We start from the raw sequence: 18,989 nt of genomic DNA on the forward strand, positions 1-18,989 counted from the left end.
CAAGTCGCACGCGTCCGGCCGGAAACGCAGGCCGCAGCAGCTCCAACGTTCCGACTCGGGCTCGGCTGGCGCGTTGAGGGCGGCAGCGGCGGGGACGGCGATGGGGACCGTGGGCGTGGGGCTGGTGGATTGTCACTGCCACCTCTCCGACTCGGACTTTGACCACGTATGTGAGGGCAATGCGGGGAGCGGGAAGGCCCCCGTCCTCTGCTCTCAGGTTATCTTCGCTCCCCTCCCTCAGAACGAAGCCCCGTTTCCTCCCCAGGCCCTTGTATGTGGCCGTGTGTCCTGCCCCTGATTCCCTATTTAACCTCTGATATACCGATATTTATCTTATTTTATTTTATTTTTTTCTGATTTAAGAGCAGTGAGCTCTCTATCTCCATAGGCTTTCGTTTGCTGTTCTCGGTTCCTGCAGTTCTCCCCACTACCCGCCCTTGGCCGGCCTCGCACCTCCTGGCTAGGACGCCACTTTGCCCGAGAAGTGGTCCACGAAACACTTTCTACCGGGCAGGGGGCAAACAGGAAGAATAAAACATACGCAAAACCAGTTACAAAGTATTTTACCTGCTACGGTAGAAACTAGAGACTGATGATAGAGAAGGAGGAGCGGGAGTCTGTCTGAGGGGGAAACCTCTCCGGAGGTGACGCTTCAGGCTGGGAGGACAAGGAGCCGCCCCAGCGCAGAAGAGGCTGAGGGTATAGTGGTGAGGCAAGCAGCCAGGTTGCAGGCCCACAGACAGAATAAAATCTGGCACAAGTACATTCCAGTTGCCAAAAGGCTGGATGGAGCCTGATGAGCTAGAAAGAGAGACACGAAACGAGACTGGGAATAGATGAAGTAGATTAGTAAGGAGTTTGGATTACATTAGAAGCACAATGTGAGTCCATTGAAAGGTTTTTTGTGTTTTTTTTTAAAGGGTGAATGACAAGATCTTATGTCCGTTTTAAGACCATTTTGCTGCTGTGTGGCAAATGGATGGAGGAGAGGTGTGGAAGCTAAAAGACCAGTTAGGAGCCTTTTGCAGTATACAGACAAGAAATGTTGGTTGTTGGTGTCATGATGATAGCAGGGAAGTTTGAGAGACGTAGATGGATTCAAGTTATATTTTAGAGATAGAATTCACAGTACATGCCGAAGAATTGGATGCAGAGAGCAAGGGAAAGGAGGGACTAGAGGATGGCTCAGATTATTAGCTTGTGCTAATATGAACCATAATTGGTGGTGCTGTTTACTGAGATGAGGAAAGATCAAGGTTTGGGGTGAGGGTGGGGAGGATGGCAGAAGGAATAGGCTTGTGGGGAGAAAATAAAGATTTATGTTTGGGATATGTTGGGAAATCTAATCCCATCCAAGCAGAGATGTCACAATAGTTATTTTAAACATGAATCATTGGGTTCAGGGGAGAGGTATAAGCTGGAGATAAAAATTGGGAACTCAGCAGAATGATGATATTTAAAAGTGTGAGAGATAAGATCACTTAAAGCAAAGAAAGGAGCAGAGGGTCCTGAAGTCAGAAAGAGGAGAGAGAGCCAATCAAGAAGACTGAAAAGCAGCCACCAGTGAGAGAGTGGTGTTGCAGAAGCCAAGAGTGGAAAATATTTCAAGAAGGAAGGAGTAGGCAAGGAAGGGGTTCCAAATGCTACTGAGGGGTAGAGTAAGAGAAGCATGGAGAAATGTCCTTTATATTTTACAGCTGAGGTTTCTTTCTTAGTGGAGTGGGAACAGAAGGCAGACTTTCCTAACAGAAGGAGGTGGTTCAGTGTGGGCTCTTTGCTTTCTACCACCCTGTTCCTTGCTATCATTGTCATTCTTACGGTGTCTCAAATGCATTGATACACACATCCAAAGGGCAGTTACTTATTCATCTAAAATAATGGTGATTACTTATGGTTATTTTAGGATCTGGATGATGTGTTGGAGAAAGCCAAGAAGGTAAGTCAATATCTTTAATTGTTACTAGGACACTGGTCTTTAAGAATAACAACAAAAAAAGAGAAAATATCTATCATTGCCCTTTTGTTTTTTATTTTTCCTACTAATTTTAAGCTAAAACATCTTGAAATTTGCATATACTGTGTTGATGTTGTTTCAGTCACTAATAATAAGTAGCTTTTATTATGTGTTTTCTATGTGCCAGTCACTGAGCTAAGCCCTTTCTGAACTTTATCTCAATAAATGTTTCACAACAACCTTCTGAGAAAGTTACTATTTTATAGCCAACCACTCTCCATTTTATAGATGAGGAAACTAAGGCCTAGAGATTAGTAACTAGTCCAAAGACATACACTAGTAAAGTGATAGAAACAAGTTAGTCTGAATTCAAAACATGTTCCCACAACCACCATGCTTACTGTGGAACAGATTGGTCCATCTTTCAGTTTTTAAATTCACATAATTCTTGAGATCTGGGATATATGTATAAAAGTTTTCTGAAACATTTTGATTTGCTTGGAAAACGATTGTTATTTGGGGAAATATTTATGAAATTTATTGTAACTAGTATTTTGTAGTCTTCCCAGAAAGTGATAGAACCAAAACTGGTTGCCAGTACATTTTTATATACAGCCAACTTTAACTGTGGCAACTTAATTAGGAGCCTGGGCTTTGGAATTACATAGGCATAATGACCTTGAACAAGTTATTTGACTCCATCCAGAAATTTGTCTTCTGATCTATACAGTGGATTACAGCAATGCCTACCTCACAGGTTTGTGTAGATTAAATGAAGGAATATTTATATTCACTGAGGGCCTGAAACATAGTAAATACTCAGTGATAACCATTATGATTATATTGATGAAGCATGAATAAACAAGGATAACTAATGCACAGAAAACTTTAAAATTTTATATGATTTATATTATATATGTGTATTGTTTGGGACTCTGTTCTATTCTTTTTTTTTTTTTTTTTTTTCAGGCCAATGTTGTGGCCCTTGTGGCAGTTGCTGAACACTCAGGAGAATTTGAAAAGATTATTCAACTTTCAGAAAGGTGCTACTTCTAATTAAGATTTTTAAAGAGCTGTGAATAAGGACACAGTTATGATGTCCAATTTATAACATCAAAGATCCATTTTAAAGGGAATAAGAAGGAAAAAGCATTTTAACATAACCCTTAAAAGAGATTCTTTTCTGCTTGTTCTTTAGAGTAACATTGTAGTCTACTTGTCTACAACTCCTGCTTCCTTAATTAGTTCTACATTTTCAGGTATAGTGGGTTTGTCCTGCCATGCTTGGGTGTTCACCCAGTTCAAGGACTTTCACTAGAAGACCAAAGAAGTGTCACATTAAAGGTAACGGTCATATAAAACAAGAACCATAAAAAAATGATATCTTTTAACTCATTAATCCTCCTTTTTCTAATTTATATTCTAAGGAAGTAATCCAAAATAAGAAAACACAACCTTCTTTCACAAAGATGTTTGTTACAACATCATTTAAAGAAAAAGTGGAAATAGCCTAGAGGTTAAGAAATAAAAGAATCATTAGTTAACTTGTAGAGTGTTAAATATAATGCATTTGTAGAAAAAGTTGGTGTAGCACATGGAAAATTTGTACAGTATATTACAGGGAGAAAAGCAGGTTACCAAATGGTTTATTCACCATGAGTGACAGCTACATAAAAATATATTCTATAAGGAAAAGACTGGAGAGAAAAACACAGAAATGATAGAAGTTTGTGATGATCTAGTAGAATTATGAGTAACTTTTTTTCACATTTGTTTTCCTGTGGTCATATTGCTTTAGCAAAAAAAGTGATAAAATATCCAGAAAAAGAAAGATACAAATTCACAGGTGCCATACTATAAGGAAACAGATGAGTTCAAGTAAGTAGTATCTTCTGTGAACATAGAACCATTGCTATAGGGGTGCTCTCAATCTATTAATTTGCACTGATTTTATACCCTCTCTTAAAACACAATACCCACAAGGTCTCACTGACTCACAATAGTCAATATGTCTTATATTTCATACTTGTCTCCTGACTGCATCAGAAGGATGCAGTTTCTTGAGTGCTTTATTACATAATGGGTTGATAGCCCCATTTTGAAGAGGCAATGACTTTTTATTACCTATGAATAAATTAAGATGGGGGTCATTTTTTATATATAATAATGCATCTCTATTTGTATATTAAGATACCCCAGGTAGCTCTACTTATTTCAAAATAAAATTACTTTTAATTCACTTCAGGTAAAAATGCTTATCCTGTAGCTTAGTTGTTGAGTGTAATAAAGTTAGCTAAATTGCCAGAGTTATAATTCCCGAAATGTTGGGAATCATAGCAGGGCAGCTCTTCTCTCTTTTATGTAGAGGTTTATATTAATACTAATAGAGATTTATTTACTTAGTCAACTGGTGTTTACTAAACACCTACCTTATGCCTGGCACTGCCCTTAGCACAATAGATCCAACAGTGAGTGAAATCCCTCAGCTAGATTCTAGATCGGGCAGACAGACAATCAACAATTACAAGAACAGAAAAAATTTAGATAGCACTAAGTGCTTTGAAGACAATAAAACTATATATGTGTGTGTGTGTGTATATATATATATTTTTTTTTTTTCTTTTTTTTTGAGACAGAGTCTCACTTTGTTGCCTGGGCTAGAGTGCCGTGGTGTCAGTCTAGCTCACAGCAACCTCAAACTCGAACTCCTGAGCTCAAACCATCCTCTTGCCTCAGCCTCCCAGAGTGCTAGGCAATAAAACAATATTATGTGGTAGGTATTATGAATGCTGGTTTTCAGATTGTGTCATCAGGAAAGGCCTCTCTGAGGTGATGACATTTGAGCAGCAACCTGAATGCTTCTTAGATTTTAGTTTACATGCAATGTAAGAACTAAAGTAATAAGTAACAAGATATGATTTATATTTTAAGAAGATCCCCTTAGCTATGGTGTGAAAAATGGAAACAGCATGGGCTTTGAAGTCAGAGAAACCTGGCCTATTGGTTTCTGTGATCTCTGGCATGTTACTTAACTTTGCCAAGTCTCAATTTCCTCATTTATAAATCATGAATAATTATGTAGTAGTTTTACTCCCAGTCATAAGGTATAGGATCTTTTTTTAAAAAAACATAATGAAACCATTAGCCATTAAAGAACTTGAGACTTTATGGGGGAAGTGGGAATAGAACTTAGGTGAGAAATAGAACTACAAATATTCTTATAATATGTTCACACCTACTAAAATAAAATGATAAAGACCACACACACAAATGTATACATTAAATAATATGAATTATATTCTATTCATTTCTACTTGTCATCCTTTACTTGCTAAAAACTTCTAGATCTATTCCATTAGGAGTTTGAATAATTTCACTGTAAAATTGTTTTCCTTTTTTCATAAATAATATATAGTCCAGGAGTCATGGTTTTTTCTACATCTGATCTTCATCCAAATGTGCAATTTCTTTGTGACTTGTACTTTCTAAGAATCCAACATTTCCTGGGTAATTTCTCCTACTTCTCTAGTCCCTTTGAGGTCACAGAGACATAGAGTAGTTTGGATGTTTGATATGGAAAAAGCTTTGTTTGATACTGTTTAACCTACTCAGCTTGTTGTCAGATAACTTCTCTGATACCTAGGGTTATATACTCTTCACTCCTCATGACAATGTTAATTCCTCTTCATCAAGTCCACTAGAATATATTTCTAAGGCCTCAATTTACCCTGCTTCACCTTTTCTCTCTTTGGAGAGGCATAATTATAAAATCTCCTCTTGTTCCTCTATGGCCTGCTTTACCTCGCTTTTCTTAATTCTCTCTTGTTCTGATTATCCTCAGTAGAAGCACTTTGCAATTTACATATCCTAAAACTAAAATCTACAAAGTAGTCTAAAAAGTACCAAGAAGCAATTTTACATATATTTATCTTTCCCCTTCCTTAGAAGGAAACTCTTAACAAATTTTCTTAAGCAGAAAAGGTAATATCATTGAAACTAATGGTACACAGCTACTTCCATAGTTAACAAACAAGCATGTGTGTGATATTTATTGTTTATATTGCTGAACCTTTAGGACAAATAGGCCCAGCAGGACTATGAAAATAATAGGAATTAATGAAGCCAGACACAGTGGCATATGCCTGTAGTCCCAGCTACTTGGAAGGCTGAGTGGAGGATTGCTTGACCCCAGGAGTTTGAAATCAGCCTGGGTAACATAGTGAGACCTTGTCTGAAAAAACAAAGAAAGAAAAAGGGGGGGGGGAGGAAGGAGTATAAGAAAAGGAAGGAGTGCAAAGAAAGGAAGGACTACAAAGGAAGTAGTATAGGATCATCATTCTTATAAACTCATCAACCAGTAGTACTCTTAAGTGGAGAATGTAACAATGCAATCCCAAAAACTCACTTGTGAAAATGACCACCTGGTGGCTTGCTTTTCTCTTTCTGTGGTGTTCTAGGAAATCCAAATGCCTCCTAAATGCCAAGAAATACCTCCTATACAGAAGCGGGAATCTTCATGAAATTCATGTTCATAAAAGTTCATGTTCTTATAACCTGAATGGATATGGGATATCTCTCCTAAATTCTACTCAAATTTAGAGGTAGAGGTACTCACCATTATTAAAGGATTACTATTCCTAATTCTTTGGTGAAGTGGATTAAACGTATGTATGTAAAGCACCAGGATATCATAGTGTCTGGCACATAGTAAGTGCTTGTGAAATATCAGTTCCCTTTTCTTTCCATTTTAATGATTATACTTTTTTCCTCCCAGGATTTGGATGTAGCTTTGCCCATTATTGAGCATTACAAAGATCAGCTGTTGGCAATTGGAGAGGTAAACACCCATTAGCTAATCAAACAACTTGTAAGCCAGACTTCCATATGATATATGAAAATAATCCTTAGTTCAGTATTGATGATTATAACTGACTTGGATAGTTATGTTCACCTCATTCAGCTGAATAATAATTTGTTGCTACTTTCTCAATAACCAAGACAGCTTGGGGATGAAACAATGGAAAGCCTTACCATAGGCTTATCTTAATGGAAGAAAACTAATAGCATTTCTAAACACTTTGCTTTTTTTCTTTTGGCTTAAATATGGGTCATTGCTCTGGTGAGTTAAAATAGTATATATAGCTCTTCATAAGTAACTTAGAAACATACTTTATATAGGCTAGAGTTTGTAATTAAAGAACATAGTCTACTTAAATAATTTATAGATGTGAAATATTTCATTGCTTGGTGATAAATTCCATTTTTAATAGGAGATAAAAGACAAGAATAACACTTAAATTCAGAATATAGATTATAGAATGTATGTCAGAATACTCTCAAGGGAAGCAGTCATCTGTAATCTGTGCTGTCCAAAGCAGTGAACACATGTGGCTGTTGAGCACTTGAAATGTGATTGCTCTGAATTTAAATGTGCTGTAAGTATAAAACACACTATGGATTTCACAGTTTTAGTACCAAAAAAAAGAATGTAAAATAACTCGATTTTTATATTAATTACATATTCAAATAATAATATGTTGGATGTATTGGGCTAAATAAATTATATTAATAAAATTAATTTTACCTGTTTTTGTTAATATGTTTAATGTGGCTACTAGAATCAGATTTTAAGATTTTTATGGGGCTCACATTTGTGGCTCATGTTATATTTCTGTTAGACAGCACTGATTCATATTATCTCTTTTGAGGTTCATTAAATCATAAATAGGTAATATCTTTTATTTTTCTGTTACAGGTTGGACTAGATTTCTCCCCTAGATTTGCTGGCACTGATGAACAGAAGGAAGAGCAAAGACAAGTTCTAATCAGACAGGTCCAATTAGCCAAAAGACTAAATTTGCCTTTGTAGGTTAATTATCTTTCTATGTTAATAGCTATAGAGTAAATTAAATAATGATCAGAATCCTCCTGAAATGGAGGACTCTACATTTCATCTGAAATACTTTAGTAGAACAAAAATAATACTTTCAGATTGGTACTTAAAAGGAAATTTGTTGTTGTTAAACAGAAATGTTCACTCACGCTCTGCTGGAAGACCTACCATCAACCTCTTACTTGAGCAAGGTATTTAGGTTCCTGAGAGAAATGTGCCTAATGTTCACTTTTGACAATTCCAGTCCATATTCTCATAGAGCAAGCCATGTTTAATCTGATTTCTTAAAGGGAAAGGCAGGGGCAAAAGTGGAAATGCAAATCATCTAAGGTAATGTTGCAAGTCAGGCTATTATTTGCAAGGTTTTCAGAGCAATTGTAATATTTATCAAGCCAGGATAACATAAATGAAAAATTGAATCAAAGAATTGATATTTCTTAACTTAAAAATTAGCAGCTCCGAATTCTTAATCAGCTCTGTCAGCTGATTAACAAGGAGGAGAGAAAAACAAGACAAAGAAGGGCAATTATACAGCAGTCACAATGGGTCACTGTTTTGTATGTTTTCTGGATGCTCCTTCAGAAAATGGTATTATGTAGATTGTGACCATCATACATAAAGTATACTGTCATCTTCACCAGTTCCTAAAGTAAAAATATAGCATTATTTTTAAAATGCCATTCATAGTCAGAAATGTACTTTGAGACTTGTATACATGTAAAGAAAAGTAACAAAAGTTTAATAAGCAGTACATGTATATGTATGTGTGTATAGGTATCTATACAGCATATATATACCTACGTACATACAAGTGCACATTGATTGGTTGTGACCTATTAAATTGATTTCATAACACATTTATGGTTATAACCCACTAATGGTCAACCCACCATTTGAAAAAATACTGTCAAATAGTAAAGTCAGTCTAACTGCCTATGACTAGAGAAATCATATTCCTCAGTGATGAATACTGAACCCCTCTGGAATCACTGAAGGCATGATTTTTATGCAGGCTGAGCAGCTATCTTTAAGAACTGGAGGTGGTTTTGTGAAGCCAACTCTGACTGTTAAATTTGTGAGTCATTTATTAATACATAGTTTTTCATTGCTCCTTTGCTAGCATTTTTGTTAGGAAAATCAATTTGACTGCCTAAAAACCACCTATTAGGAACAATAATTTGACAGCTCATAGACTTCTAGAAAAGGTCTGATGGTGCAGGCAGTTTAAATAATTGCTCTTTAAACTATTTCAATTTTATTCTGAAGAAAAGAATTGACTATATTTTTATTCTACTCTTTGAACACTGTAACATTTATCCACCCTTTAGAAGTCATAGAACTTCACCTTTATGTCATAGTGACCAACATTTACTTAAAATTTCAGATCTCTGTTTAATTTGATTGATGAGAAAACCTCTTGTTCAGAAAATAAAATGGAACTCTGATTTATCTTTTATTTCTGAGAGGTGCTGACAAGGTACTGCTGCATGCATTTGATGGTCGGCCATCTGTAGCCATGGAAGGAGTAAAAGCTGGGTACTTTTTCTCAATACCCCCTTCTATCATAAGAAGTAAACAGGTAAATTCTTTCATTAAAACTCACCTATACATTGTGACATGCAATTTAAAATATGAACTTTTACTACATACTGTGATGCTAATCTAGTTACATTACAAAAATTAATCTTAGGTCTCTACCCCACACATATATAAAAATTAACTCAGAAAATGGATCAAAGACCTAAATGTGAAAACTAAAATAAAACTCTTTGAAGGAAATAGGTCTTAATCTTAGTGACCTTTAATTAGGCAATAGCTTCTTAGATATGAAGTCAAAAGTACAAGCAGCCAAAGAAAAAGTAGGTAAATTGAACATCATCAAAATTTTAAATTTCCATAATAAAAAAATTTAAGACTTTTGAACTTCAAAGCACATTATCAAGAAGTGAAAATACAACCCACAGAAAGCGAAAAAATATTTGCAAACCATGTATCTAATAAGGGACTAGTATATAAAACACCATTACAACTCCATAAAATGACAAATAACCTGATTAAAAAATGGGCAAATGATTTAAATAGATATTTCTCTAAAGAAAACATACAAATGGCCAATAAGCACATAAAAAGATGTTCAACCTCATTGCCTTTATGGAAATGTAAATTAAAGGCACAGTGATATACCACTCATCCCACTCAGTTTGGTAGTTCCTCAAAAAATTAAACAAAGAATTACCATGTGACCCAGCAATTCTAGCCCTAAGTAGATACACAAAAGAAATGAAAACATATGTCCAGGCTGGGCATGGTGGCTCACGCCTATAATCCTAGCACTCTGGAAGGCCAAGGCAGGAGGATCGCTTGAGCTTAGGAGTTTGAGACTTTCCTAAGCAAGAGCAAGACACCGTCTCTACAAAAAAATAGAAAAATTAGCTGGGCATGGTGATGCATGCCTGTAGTCCCAGTTACTCAGGAGGGTGAGGCAGGAGCATTGTCTGAGTCCAGGAGTTTGAGGTTTCAGTGAGCTAAGATGACACCACTGCACTGTAGCTGAGGTGATAGAACAAGAGTCTTGTCTCAAAAAAAAAAAAAAATCCACACAAAACTTATACGTGAATGTTTATAGTAACATTATTCATAACAGCCAAACAGTAGAAACAACCTAAATGTCCCTCAACTGATAAATGGATAAATGAAATTTGCTATATCCATACAATGGAATATTATTCAGTCATAAAAAGGAATGAAGCTCTGAGTCATGCTACCACATGGATGAATCTTGAAAACATTATGTTAAGAGAAAGCAGTCAGACACAAGTGACCACATCTTGCATGATTCCACTTATATGTCCAAACTAGGCAAATCCATAGAGACAGAAAGTAAATTGGTGGTTTCCAGGGATTTGTAGAGAATGAGTACGGAGAGTGACTACTAATGGATATTGAGTTTCTTTTTGGGAGTGATGAACATGTTCTAGGATTAGATAGTGGTAATGGGTAAAGGGACAGAAATCAGATCAGTGGTTGCCAGAGACTGGGGGTGAAGGGAGGGGATTGAGTAGAAAGGTACACGTGGAGTGAAGCAACTTTTTGTGATGGAAATATTCTATATCTTAAATGTCGTGGTAGTTACATGACAGCATCCCTTTGTCAAAACTCACAGAATCATATACCTAAAAAGGGTGAATCACTATAGGTATACTCCTCAATAAACCTGACTTTAAAAACTACAGATCAAAAACAACAAAACATGTAAATTATTTTGCTGATGGAGATATTTAAAAAAATCTTGGCTGTAGTTCTACACTCTTTACCTGTTATTAGTTCTTAAGTTGATAGACAACTTATTTTAAGATACACAACTTATTGTATTTCACAGAATTTAAGGGTGCCATGGATTGTAACATGCACTTCAATTTCACAGATAATAAAATATGAAAAAATGTCTTAAAATTAATGAAATAGTAAGTTACCTAAGATTAGTTTTTTAATTTTTTTGAGGTATAATTCATATACCATAATATTCACCCTTTAAAAGTATACAATTCAGTGGTTTTTACTATCTTCAGAAGATTGTATAATCATTACAGGTAGTTTTTATAAGAAACGGTTATTAGATTTTGCCAATGCTTTTTCTACATTTACCAAGATGATCATATGGTCTTTCTTTTTTTTTGTTTTATTTTGGCCTATTAAAATTGTGAATTATATGGATTGATTTTCTAATGTTGAACCAACTTTCCATTCTTGGGATTAATTCTAGTTGGTCATGATATATTATCCTTTTTACAGTTTCTTATGTGGAATCTTAGTTTATTTATTTGAAAGCTTGTTTTCTAATATAAACCTTTAACGCTGTAGATATCCTTGTAATCATGGTTTTGGCTGAATTCCACAAATTTTGATATGCTCTGTTTTCACTTTTTTCAGTTCAGAATATTTTCTAATTAACCTTTGATTATAAAGATTATTTAAAATGTGTTGTTTAATTTCCAAATACTTACGAATTTTCCCGCTGTCTTTCCATTACTGATTTCTACCTTACTTCCATTGTATTCAGAGAACATACATTGTATGCTTTTAATTCTTTTAAATTAGTGGAAGTTTATGTAATGGCCCAGAATATGTTCTGTCTTGGTGAATAGCACATACATACTTGAAACCGATGTGTATTCTGCTGTTGTTAAAGGGAGTGTTCTATAAATGTCAGTTAGGTCAAGTTGATTGTTAGTCTAAGATTTATTTTTATTTTTGCTATGTTTATCATTTGTGGAGAAATTTCTTATTTAGTAGTAGTCTTTACCTGTGGTACTGTTTCTTTTCCAAATCTGAAAATGCTATTTTTTTTAATTTTAAAGATAACGGTTGTATATGATAGAAAATGAAAACACATTAGAAAAGAAAGAACAAATTTCAAGTAAACCTAAATCCTACCACTCAGAGAGAACCATTGTTAATATTGATTCAGATAAAATAAATGGATATGCTACTCATTTTTGTTTTATTTTGACTTAGCTTCATGACTATTTGTATCTATAATAGAGACCTGCCTCTTCTTTTATAATGAATGCATAGTATTTCATGGTGTATACCATAAATTATGTACCATAATTTATTTAAGCACTGCCTTAAATAAAAGTTAGTTTTTTCCCAGTTTTTCACTATTTTAAAGTGTCTCCATGAATACCTTTGTATATCTACAAACTCATATGCACACTTGTCCAGCTATCTCCTATAAATAGAATCACTGAGTAAAAGGTTATACATTTTTAAAATTTTGGCATAAATTGTCACATTTCTTCCAAGGAAGGTTATGCTAGTTTAAACTTCATCTACCAACAGTACATGACAATACCCATTTCTGTGCTTTTGAAATTAATCTTAAATAATTGATTTTAACAATGTTCTACTGTGCATCATCTGTGTCTCTTTCCCATTTTTAAATTTTAAGTGCAGTGTCAGCAAGAGAATTGTGTTCTTGGCATAAAACTTACTGAGTTAATTGCAGTGCTCACAATCCATACACAGAAAATCATAAACAAAAAAAATAAACCATCCATCACCCAATCTAAATTTAGATGTGCATAAGAACCTTAGGTTTATAAACATTAAGCTTTGAGTGCCTTAAAGTGAATGGTAGAAACACTGAGTGTGGTGATGGTGGAGAAACAACAGAAGTCATTTCCTTGGATCTTTCAGTGGGCACGTGATATCAGATGTTTGGATTTCTTGCTGGGTATACCTCATTTTGCTATGGCTGCTATTCTTTGGTTTATGGGAAGCTTTGAATAATTTTTGGCAATGAGGGTTTACATTTTTACATAACTTGTTAGTAGTGGAATGATGAGAACATAGTAGGCATCCAGGTAGCATTTACCAATCGAACATTAAAGCTTAAACATTAAATTCTTACAGAATAAGATGCATTAGCATGTAGATGTAATGCTCCTTATTTTATCTTTATTTCTCATATTTTAAACTTACTAGCTTTCTCTTTTCTTTAAGAAGCAGAAACTTCTGAAACAGTTGCCTTTAACTTCCATGTGCTTAGAAACAGATTCACCTGCACTAGGACCAGAAAAACAGGTAAGTGATTTTCTTTTTTTTTTTTTTTTTTTTTTTGAGACAGAGTGTCACTTTGTTGCCCGGGCTAGAGTGAGTGCCGTGGCATCAGCCTAGCTCACAGCAACCTCAGACTCCTGGGCTTAAGCGATCCTACTGCCTCAGCCTCCCTAGTAGCTGGGACTACAGGCATGAGCCACCATGCCCGGCTAATTTTTTTGTATATATATTTTTAGTTGGCCAGATAATTTCTTTCTATTTTTAGTAGAGACGGGGTCTCACTCTTGCTCAGGCTGGTCTCGAACTCCTGACCTCGAGCGATCCACCCGCCTCGGCCTCCCAGAGCTAGGATTACAGGCGTGAGCCACCGCGCCCGGCCTTGATTTTCTAATTTCTACATTATTTAGATTGTAACTTTCATTTGAGCTATTTTCAGTTTTGCTGTGTTTCTCATAATAGTGTAAATACAGTGGAATCCTAATAATGCTAGGTTGAGGGGTTATTTTAACTTTATTTCAGGTTTTTTCTAAATATAGTTGTTATACTCCAGTGAGTATTATTTGATAAGGAGTTATCACATTTATGTAGTAATAAGAGTCAGACCAGTATAGTAAAAAACACAATGTCTACAGTAAGAAAGACAGATTCAAATCCTGTCTGCTCTCTGCTACCTGACTTTGGGCAAACTACTTAATCTCTCTGAAAGTGCCTTTTCATTTATAAGTGAAACTGCTTTTTCATTTATAAAATGTGGGTAAAATAGTAAAACTCTTTTAAGAATTATGGTGAGGATTACAGAAGTAATGTATGTGAAAATATCCAGCAGTGTCGGGTATATAGTAGGTGCTTAATAAATGTTCCTTTTTTCTTTTTTTAATTATCATGTTGTAATGAGGTTCTGTTTCTTTCAATGTATTGATATAGTCATTGATTTATTTATGTGATCTTTGCTGTAGTATCTCATTTTATTGTAGGCCACAAAGAATCATATTTTTAATATCATGTTCTTTCATATTGCTACTCTTTTAAGTTATAATTTTCTGAAAGAAAGACACAGTATCTGATTTATTTGTTTTAGACAGTGCCTATTACAATGACCTCCCAATGTGCAGTTTAATAAGTGCCTATGACTGCTCATCACATCTGTGTTGTCATGCCTACCAAATTCAGAGAACTGGCACTCAAAATTTAGAGGTTTGGGAGCAGTAGCGATTATTATGTGATTATTAACAAACTATGATTATGTATGATTGTAATATAAATTTTGCTAGCTGATGTCTAAGTACATATTTTTTATAAATCAGCTTGTGTAAGAATGTAAAAGACAGAAGAATGACAAAGTAGAGGATCACAACTCTAACTTTTTCTATTTGGGTATAGGACAGAATGGTACAGAATTGCCTTCCTAATTAGTGTAAAATGGAAAGAAAAGGACCCAGCATTTTTCTCCCTAAACAGGAATAAATGTTGAATGCTGTTGTAACTCAGTTTTATGTTTGTATTTAGTTGATTTGATGAAAATTATGAGTTTCTGGCATAGTGCCTTGTGCAAAATACGTATAGGTTGAGCATCCCTATGCTCCAAAATCTGAAACTTGTTGAGCATCAACATGATGCCACAAATGGAAAATTCCACATATAAGTACTTAACATAAACTTTGTTTCATGCACAAAATTATTAAAAATACTTTATAAAATTACCTTCAAGCTACGTGTATAAGGTATATATGAAACAAATGAATTTCACGTTTGGACTTGCGTCTCATTGTCAAGATATCTCATTATGTATGTGCAAATATTCCAAAATTCAAGATCCAAAATACTTCTGGTTCCACGCATTTTGGATAAGGGATAATCAACTTGTATTGAATAAATGAATTTATTCAGCCAGATATGCTTTTTGTTAAGTAAAATGTATTTGTTCTAGAAAGTTAGAAAACACAGAAAATCATAAACAAGAAAATAAGTCATCTACCACCCAAAGGTTACCACTATACTATAATAGCTAGGAGCATAAACTCTAATGAACCTTAGCCAGGTTACTAACTAGCTGTTTAGGATCCCTTCTTATCTATAAAAAAGGGAATGCTAATAATAATAGTACCTAAGTTACTATAGTTACTCTATGACCTAAGTCATAGAGTTATTTTAAGGATTAAATGAGCAATTCCATGAAAATCTTAGAGCAATGCCTTGCCCACAGAAACCACTAAATAAATATGTCCTTCTAGACTTTTTTATATTCATATATGTGTATGTATATATATTTCATAAAAATAGGATTAGCCTGAACACATTATTTCATAACTGCCTTTATGTGGTGAACCTCTGTATATATTAATAAATACGCTTTTCTTCATCATGTTGAATAGTTACATAATATTCCAGTGTGTGAGTGTACCATAATATATTTAACCTGATACTGTTCATCTAGATTGTATTATAAGAAATATAAAGAATGTCCTTGAACTTGAATCTTTGTGTATATTTTTTATTATTTTGTTAGGCTATAGTACCAAGAATTTTTTTTACCATAACAGTAATCTTATTCCTCTGAACATTATCATTCTGAGTAGATACTTAATAATAATAATTTATTTCATCAAATCTAAATACTACCAATTGTAGATGCACCATTGTATATCATTGTTTTATGACCATTAAGATAGAAAAAACACTGCCAGTTATAATATTATATGCCACTGAATGTAAATAAAACATACTATATCGATTTCAGAGATGTTAAAATATAGGGGAAATGACTAGGCACAGTGGCTCACTCCTGTAATCCTAGCATTTTGAGAGGCCAAGGCAGGAGGATTGCTTGAGGCCAAGAGTTTGAGATCAGCCTGAGCAAGAGCGAGATCCCCATTTCTACAAAAAAAAAAATAGAAAAATATTAGCCAGGTGCGGTGGTGTGCACCTGTAGTACCAGCTACTTGAGAGGCTTAGGTAAGAGGATCACTTGAACCCAGGAGTTTGAAGTTGCAGTGAGCTATGATGACACCACTGCACTCAAGCCCAGGTGACAGAGCAAGACTCTCAAAAAAAAAAAAAAAAGAAAGAAAAGAAAAGAAAAAAATATATATAGGGGAAACACATCTTAGAATCAGTGAAATACCAGTACATAATTTATTTAGTCTTTCCAAAACATGATAGCATTTCTTGAATCAAACTGTCATGTAGCCTGTGAGGTAAGGGACCAAGCAGCAGAACAGTGACTTTTACAAGCATTCACTTAAGCAACAAACCAAAGGACAATTAATGCATCAGTCAGACAGATCCCCAGGTATTCACTATTTGCTTCATATGCTAGGAGGCAGGGACCTCAATTATTAATACCCCAGGGTTCTTTTTAGGAACAACATAGACTTACAGTTGAAATTGCAGGCATACCTCCCCTCACCCCTCCTCCCCCATAAAAAAGGGGGAGCTCATCAGTTATTTTTACCAATTCATTTTTTGCTATTTTATCTATAGTCTCCAAGGATCTGCTTCCTTTGAGTGCTATATTTGACTTAGTGTCTGCTTTGTTCTGTTTCAGGTACGGAATGAGCCCCGGAACATTTCCATTTCAGCAGAATATATTGCCCAGGTGAAAGGGATCTCAGTGGAAGAAGTCATAGAAGTGACGACACAGAATGCATTAAAACTGTTTCCCAAGCTTCGACACGTGCTCCAGAAATAGCTTCGTAACCATTTATTGCAAACCAAATCAACTGCAGGCTTCACCATTTGAAAAAAAAGAAATGTTCTGATGAAGAATCTGAACTGGGGGAGCCGTTTTATAGGGATATAGAAGATTATAATTTGAGAGAAATATTTCTCTCAGAAATAAAACTGGGCTTAGATGCTGAAACCCTGGGTTCAGATTCTAGCCTTGTGCTGTATTTCAATTAGCTGAGTCTTGGCAGGATATTGGGAAAATATTGCTACTTCTTACATTGTCACATTAAATAGAACCACCATCCAGACTGAAACCATTGCTTCTGGGAAGGGTGGCTCCCACATGTAAGACTAAGTACCACTGTGATGAGGATGGAGTAGGCTAAAGTCTGATCTTTCACCACCTGTTTTACTTCTTGTAGGATTTAACTAGTGAAGGTAGGAGTGTCTGGTTTCTTATATTATCAGAAATCTTCTCTTTTCTAGGTCTGTAAAATTGGACATTTAGTATTTCTAATTATTTCTAAATCTTTAAGGGAAAAATGCATATAAGATTTTCACACTGATCTTAGATGTTGACTTACTTATATGGCCAATAGTTTGAATAACGACTACCATTATAAATACTAGTCCCAAAAGTTTAGTTAATAAACTGATTTTAAGTTCCGGTCTAAATTTTGTCACATATTTAAAATATAAATGGCTTTATTAAAAATGTCTCTGACTTTTTGTGTGTACAGTAATATCTTATATTTTTAAGTTTAAAAATCTTAGGCATAAGCCAGGCACAGTGGTGCACACCTGTAGTCGCAGCTACTTGGGAGGCTGAGGCAGGAAGATCTCTTGAGCCCAGGAGTCCAGCCTAGGCAACATAGTGAGATGCAAGACCCCATCTCTAAAGAAACAAATAAATAAAAATCTAAAAATATTGGGTGTAAAAATAGTTCTGTGAATAGATGGTGGTGATGGTAGCACAACAATATGAATGTACTTAATGCCACTGAACTTTATGCTTGATAAAGGTGATAAATTTTATGTTATGTGCATTTTACCACAATTTAAAAAAAAACATGTGTGTACTTTACCAAGTGTTGTGATCATACCAAAGGAAAGTAGTGAGCAAGAGATAGAGAGCAGGCCGGGTGCAGTGGCTCACACCTGTAATGCTAGCACTCTGGGAGGCCGAGGTGGGAGGATTGTTTGAGCTCAGGAGTTCCAGACCAGCCTTAGCAAGAGCAAGACCCTGTCTCTACTAAAAAAATATGGAAAGAAATTAGCTGGACAACTAAAAATATATACATAAAAAATTAGCGGGGGATGGTGGTGCATGCCTGTAGTCCCAGCTACTTGGGAGGCTGGGGTAGTAGGATTGCTCGAGCCCAGAAGTTTGAGGTTGCTGTGAGCTAGGCTGATGCCATGGCACTCTACCCTGGGCAACAGAGTGAGACTCTGTCTCAAAAAAAATAAAATAAAATGTCAGGATGGGGAAGGAGAACATTGAATTTTCCAGGAATTGCTTAACTTCAACCCTAGGGATGGTCTGGAGCCATTAGCCCTTAGGAGTGGTTATGCCTGCAATTCATCAGTAGCCGCAATTCATTGCCTATTTAATAGTCCTTTCAGTATAAAAGGCCTCTTTCGGGGAACTCGGGAGAAAAGTCAGGAATTAATTTGATCAGAAAGAGTACACCCTTTGGAATCAGACAAAAGGATCAAGCCTGTGAAACTGTATTCCTAAAACCCAAACAAAACAAGTTCCAGGGGAAATTCTCCCCAATCCCCAAAGTTCACAAGAGATCACCATTTACCCCATTTCTTAAGGTTCCTCTCTGGTTTGGGGGTGTGTCTCATTATTGCCCCCACCACTACAACAAACTTGCCAATACAGTACTGTCACCAAACAAATTTACTGGA

General features: G+C 35.4%; 1 protein-coding gene across 2 annotated transcripts; it reads left to right on the forward strand.

Annotated features, from left to right (window-relative positions):
- Window positions 1–12: 12 nt before the first annotated feature.
- Window positions 13–17,800, forward strand: TATDN3 (TatD DNase domain containing 3). 2 transcript variants are annotated; one of them, XM_045536476.1, is made up of 10 exons: window positions 13–166; window positions 1,904–1,936; window positions 2,924–2,997; window positions 3,214–3,298; window positions 6,729–6,791; window positions 7,710–7,819; window positions 7,983–8,038; window positions 9,314–9,426; window positions 13,353–13,433; window positions 16,954–17,800. In XM_045536476.1, exons 1-10 carry the CDS (start codon window positions 101–103, stop codon window positions 17,095–17,097), a joined length of 825 nt encoding a protein of 274 aa, XP_045392432.1. In that variant the 5' UTR covers window positions 13–100; the 3' UTR covers window positions 17,098–17,800. The 2 variants fall into 2 exon arrangements, with proteins under 2 accessions (XP_045392432.1, XP_045392433.1); XM_045536477.1 differs by having other exon boundaries at window positions 17–166; window positions 13,356–13,433.
- The last annotated feature ends 1,189 nt before the right edge of the window (window positions 17,801–18,989 follow it).

The sequence above is a fragment of the Lemur catta genome, chromosome 23 (assembly GCF_020740605.2).
Source record: "Lemur catta isolate mLemCat1 chromosome 23, mLemCat1.pri, whole genome shotgun sequence".
Lineage (NCBI taxonomy): Eukaryota > Metazoa > Chordata > Mammalia > Primates > Lemuridae > Lemur > Lemur catta.

Coding starts and splice junctions, on each gene's coding strand:
- TATDN3 (XM_045536476.1), top strand. CDS start 101: ATGGGGACCGTGGGCGTGGGGCTGGTGGATTGTCACTGCCACCTCTCC. Junction 2,998..3,213: donor ATTATTCAACTTTCAGAAAG/GTGCTACTTCTA, acceptor CTACATTTTCAG/GTATAGTGGGTTTGTCCTGC. Junction 8,039..9,313: donor CAACCTCTTACTTGAGCAAG/GTATTTAGGTTC, acceptor TATTTCTGAGAG/GTGCTGACAAGGTACTGCTG.